This window comes from Neofelis nebulosa, chromosome 2, assembly GCF_028018385.1.
Source record: "Neofelis nebulosa isolate mNeoNeb1 chromosome 2, mNeoNeb1.pri, whole genome shotgun sequence".
NCBI classification, from domain to species: domain Eukaryota; kingdom Metazoa; phylum Chordata; class Mammalia; order Carnivora; family Felidae; genus Neofelis; species Neofelis nebulosa.
In genome coordinates, this window is record NC_080783.1 from 56,257,018 (window position 1) to 56,262,562 (window position 5,545).

At 44.4% G+C, this 5,545-nt stretch overlaps 1 protein-coding gene across 1 annotated transcript; it reads left to right on the top strand.

Annotated features, from left to right (window-relative positions):
- The first annotated feature begins 279 nt into the window (after positions 1-279).
- On the top strand, positions 280-3,322 carry LOC131502300 (intraflagellar transport protein 70B). Its single transcript, XM_058712998.1, has one exon. It carries the CDS (start codon positions 506-508, stop codon positions 2,501-2,503), a length of 1,998 nt encoding a protein of 665 aa, XP_058568981.1. The 5' UTR covers positions 280-505; the 3' UTR covers positions 2,504-3,322.
- The last annotated feature ends 2,223 nt before the right edge of the window (positions 3,323-5,545 follow it).

The following is a 5,545-nucleotide window of genomic DNA, read 5'->3' on the forward strand; positions in this document are numbered from 1 at the left end:
ATATACACCACATAGTCTATAAAGGCTCAAAAACGCAAGGGACTTCAGCCCTTAAACCTTCCTCTCCGCGCCAGAGACCTAAGTGACAGAACAGGGAGCCAGTAATCCTGCTGTCTGTAGAAAGAAAAGGTCCCTGAACTCTCACCTTCTGACGACCGCAGGTCCTTCCGGCAGAGACTACGCCTCCCAGCATGCAGCGCGGCAGCGTCCTGGGCAGCTGCGCGATTGGCCGGTGCATGCCGGGAAGTGGAGTTTCGGTCACTGAATAACCGAAGGAATTTCCTCTTTGCTAACGCCGCTCACACTCTGGAGTCTTCGGGGATGAGTCCATATAGGAGACCCTCACATTAGTGATTCCTTTCCAACCCTAGTCTGGTCTTCCCCCAGCAAAGTAACTTTGGGAGCACGCAAACCAACAAATATAAACCCGGAATAATCTTTGTGTCTTCCGTTTCCGGTGGGCTTGTTGCCATGGTAACCAGCACGCACCACCAGCTTAGCGGTTATGGCCGGGCTGAGTGGCGCACAGATCCCCGATGGGGAGTTCACTGCGGTCGTGTACCGGCTCATCCGGGATTCGCGCTACGCCGAGGCCGTGCAGCTGCTGGGCGGCGAGCTCCAGCGGAGCCCGAGGAGCCGCGCCGGCCTGTCGCTGCTGGGCTACTGCTACTACCGCCTGCAGGAGTTCACGCTGGCGGCCGAGTGCTATGAGCAGCTGGGCCAGCTGCACCCGGAACTGGAGCAGTACCGTCTGTACCAGGCCCAGGCCCTGTACAAGGCCTGCCTTTATCCAGAGGCCACCCGGGTCGCCTTCCTCCTCCTGGACAACCCCGCCTACCACAACCGCGTCCTCCGTCTGCAAGCCGCGATCAAGTACAGCGAGGGCGACCTGCCCGGGGCCAAGAGCCTGGTGGAGCAGCTACTGGGCGGGGAAGGGGGAGAGGACAGTGGGGGCGAGAACGAGCCCGATGGTCAGGTCAACCTGGGGTGTTTGCTCTACAAGGAGGGACAGTATGAGGCCGCGTGTTCCAAGTTCTTTGCGGCCCTCCAGGCTTCGGGCTACCGGCCTGACCTTTCCTACAACCTGGCTTTGGCCTATTACAGTAGCCGGCACTATGCCCCGGCCCTGAAGCACATCGCAGACATTATTGAGCGTGGCATCCGCCAGCACCCGGAGCTAGGTGTAGGCATGACCACTGAGGGCATCGATGTTCGAAGTGTTGGCAACACCTTAGTCCTTCACCAGACTGCCCTGGTGGAAGCCTTCAACCTCAAAGCAGCCATAGAATACCAACTGAGAAACTATGAGGCGGCCCAGGAAGCCCTCACTGACATGCCACCTAGGGCAGAAGAAGAGTTAGACCCTGTGACCCTGCACAACCAGGCGCTAATGAACATGGATGCCAGGCCTACAGAAGGGTTTGAAAAGCTACAGTTTTTGCTCCAACAGAACCCCTTTCCCCCGGAGACCTTTGGCAACCTGCTGCTGCTCTACTGTAAGTATGAGTATTTCGACCTGGCAGCAGATGTCCTGGCCGAGAATGCCCATTTGACTTACAAGTTCCTCACACCCTATCTCTATGACTTCTTGGATGCCTTGATCACCTGCCAGACAGCCCCTGAAGAGGCTTTCATTAAGCTTGATGGGCTAGCGGGGATGCTGACTGAACAGCTCCGGAGACTCACCAAACAAGTACAGGAAGCAAGACACCACAGAGATGACGAAGCTGTCAAAAAGGCAGTGAATGAATATGATGACACTCTGGAGAAGTATATTCCTGTGTTGATGGCCCAGGCCAAAATCTACTGGAACCTTGAGAATTATCCAATGGTGGAAAAGATCTTCCGCAAATCTGTGGAATTCTGTAATGACCATGATGTGTGGAAGTTGAACGTGGCTCATGTCCTGTTCATGCAGGAAAGCAAATACAAAGAAGCTATAGGTTTCTATGAACCCATAGTCAAGAAGCATTATGACCACATCCTGAATGTCAGTGCTGTTGTGCTGGCTAACCTGTGTGTTTCATATATTATGACAAGTCAGAATGAAGAAGCTGAGGAGTTGATGAGGAAGATTGAAAAGGAAGAAGAGCAGCTGTCCTATGATGACCCCGATAAGAAAATCTACCACCTCTGCATTGTGAATTTGGTGATAGGCACACTTTATTGTGCCAAAGGAAATTATGACTTTGGTATTTCTCGGGTGATCAAAAGCCTGGAGCCTTATCATAAGAAACTGGGAACTGATACCTGGTATTTTGCCAAAAGATGCTTCCTGTCCTTATTAGAAAACATGTCAAAACACACGATCGTGCTTCGTGACAGTGTTATTCAAGAATGTGTCCAGTTTCTAGAACAATGTGAACTTTATGGCAGGAACATACCTGCCATTATTGAACAACCTCTGGAAGAAGAAAGAATGCATACTGGAAAGAATACAGTCACATATGAATCCAGACAGCTAAAAGCTTTGATTTATGAGATTATAGGGTGGAATATATAGAGATGCCTGATAATGTCTTTTATCATAATAGCTTTATATATCTATATTTGGTATTATTTTATCTATATTTAGCCATTGGCAGGGCACCTGGGTGGCTCAATCGGTTAAGTGTCCGGCTTCAGCTCAGGTCATGATCTCGAGGTTCCAGAGTTCAAGCCCTGCATTGGGCTCTGTGCTGACAGCTTGGAGCCTGGAGCCTGCTTTGGATTCTGTGTCTCCCTCTCTCTCTGCCCCTCCCCTGCTCATGCTCTGTTTCTCTCTCAAAAATAAAAAAACAGTAATAAAAAAAATAAATATATGTAGCCATTGGCATTTTTACATTTGTCATATGTTAAACTTTGTACATTTGCAAATCATAAACCTTATTTTTAAAATCTTCACAAATACTGAAAATTTGAAACCTAGAAAGATACGAAAAATTCGAAGCTGAATTGGGATTCTCTGTTTATTAGAACTTGTAGTGCCTATGTTCCCTCTCCTTTGTTATCATTTGTGCTTGGTTGTATTTGGAGAGTCCCCTGCACACGGATTACAATTTACAGGGACTTGGCACTATCAAGTCCAGAACAGAGTAGTTAACATATAGGATTTCTAGGCATTTAAGAGGTTTAGAGATTGTGCTCTATTCTATTTATTTGGAATGCACACATTTTGCGTAGAGTGTAAGATGTTTTAGCAGAGTTTTTCTACATAGAGGTAACGCTTAATGTAACACCAAATTCCTTAGGTGATAAATGTTTGGGTTCCTTGGGTTCCTGCAAGATTCAGTGGGCAGTCTTGTGCCCTTGACAAAATTATGGTGCTATGGTATAAAGACAATAAACAATTGTTTAAGAAACAACTTTATGTAGTTTTCTTTTGTTCCATTTGTTAATAATTTGTACATATTAACAAGATGTACTGTTACTATTTTTTGTAACTCTGCTCTCATTTATCTCCAAATAGCAACTAATAGCAGAGGTAACCTGAGAACTTAGTTCTTAATTCCTACTTTTGTGTTTGCCACTTAGGATAGGTTAATGCTGGAGTTATTTCTGTGTTGTCACCGCTCTGTTATGGAAAAATCTACCTTATTCCCATGACGCCACCAAACTTCTACCTCTACTACAGATGAAAAGTTCTGAAACCTTCTCTGGTAGATTCAGAATGCTGGTTTCACACCTGCAACATTCCCAATTAGAACGCTGCTCATTCTGCTTAGGCATTTTATTTTCTGAACTATATAAAAATTATTTGTTCACCTACCCCCTTTCTCTCCATAAATGTAACTGTGAACCCCAACTTGACATGGCTTAGAAAAAAACAAAAGTTTTAGGTTGAAGTATATGAAATTGCTGATCTTGAAAGTTACCTACCTACAAAACTAGCAATTTCTTATGGTTCAATCTAATAGCTTTCTACTGATAGTGAACCCCTCCCATAATGAGATGATGATTTTTTCCTTCAAGGAGAAATCACTTAGGCATGTAGGTTCCCAGACAAGTTATGCTCAACATAAATCCTCTAGCATGAACTCCTGGGTGCTTAAATTCTGTCATATCAGAAAATCTGACTTATCATGAAGTCCAATGGTTTTGAATTTCTAAGCATTTTTAGTCTTTATTATGTACACTGATACCATTCACTATTTACTATTTACTGCTATTTACTATTGATGTTTCATCCCATGTTTGGAGGACAGTGTTTAATGACCTCTTCAGTGTATCCCATAGCACAATTCTATCTCTGGGAAATGGTCTTTGTTTAACAACTTTTGTACTAAAAGTGTTGCTACTTCTTTGTGCAGTAGTAGCTCTATGCCCCTCTCAATCTCCATCACTCCTTAGGATTTGGAAAGTAATGAACTGAAATCTCATTTTCAACAGCCATGTTAAAATTCTGATTTTTTTTGCACATTTCCTCTATTTTTTTTTCTTAAAAAAATGCATAAAGTGTAAGTAATGTTAACCACCCAAAAGCAAATGTTTTCCAGATTCCCTTTTGCAAATAGCCTGGCCTTTATTCAGCCACATTTTATTTACCCAGGTGCTATGTGTTTGTGGTTTGCATGTATGTGTAATTTTGCTCTCCAGAACATAAAAAGCTTTTCAGAACTGTTTTTTAACCCCTTGCCGCTGGGCAGCTGGGATTTCCTGGTTAGCAATGAATCAGGAAATCCTGACTGCTCCTAACACTGAGTACAGGAATAAAGGTCAATCAAGGCATTTGTCCCCTTCCTTACCCATGCTCTCTGGAGAGGCACCCCCTCAGATTGACAGACTGTTGCCTAGCAACAGCAAAGACTCCTGAACCACACCTACAAAGCTGCCTAGCCTTCTGAGTCCTTGAGGAGACTGAAGGGTGAGGACATTCCTAACTCTCCAGAAACGTATTGTCCTTTAGGATATATTTCTTTTAAACTCACCTTCGGAAGTACTTAGCTCTGCTTTTTGATACTATGATACTAACAGACTCTATATTTTGCCATTTAACCAAAGGCTTTCATCCCTAAAGTTCTGATGAAAAGCTTTTTTCTATGCTCCTAGAACATTATGTGTTCAGTGCTAAGGCACTGTTCTTGACAAAAAAAGATCTCTGTGTATTTCTAAAGCTTTTACTCCTTTTTCATTCTATCTGCATGGTGTTTTATTTTTATTTAATGTTTATTTTTTAGAGAGAGAGAGAGAGAGCACACACAAGTGGGGGAGGGATGGAAAGAGACACAGAATCTGAAGCAGGCTCCAGGCTCTGAGCTGTCAGCACAGAGCCTGACACAGGGCTCAAACCCATGAACCACGGGATCATGACCTGAGCTGAAGTGGGACGCTTAACCAACTGAGCCATCCAGGTGCCCCCTGCACAGTGTATTTCAAAGGGATCAAATATTAAATCTAGTATCTCGTGATCTTAGTCAAACCCCCATCTTCACACATGTCCAGAATATAAGCATGTGTTTGTAAACAAGTAGTTATTTCCATTTTCTCAGACATGAGTAACAATTTGATCTTCCCAGGACGACGAACAGACAAGACTGTCAAAGGATTCCTATTCCTCCAGCCAGCC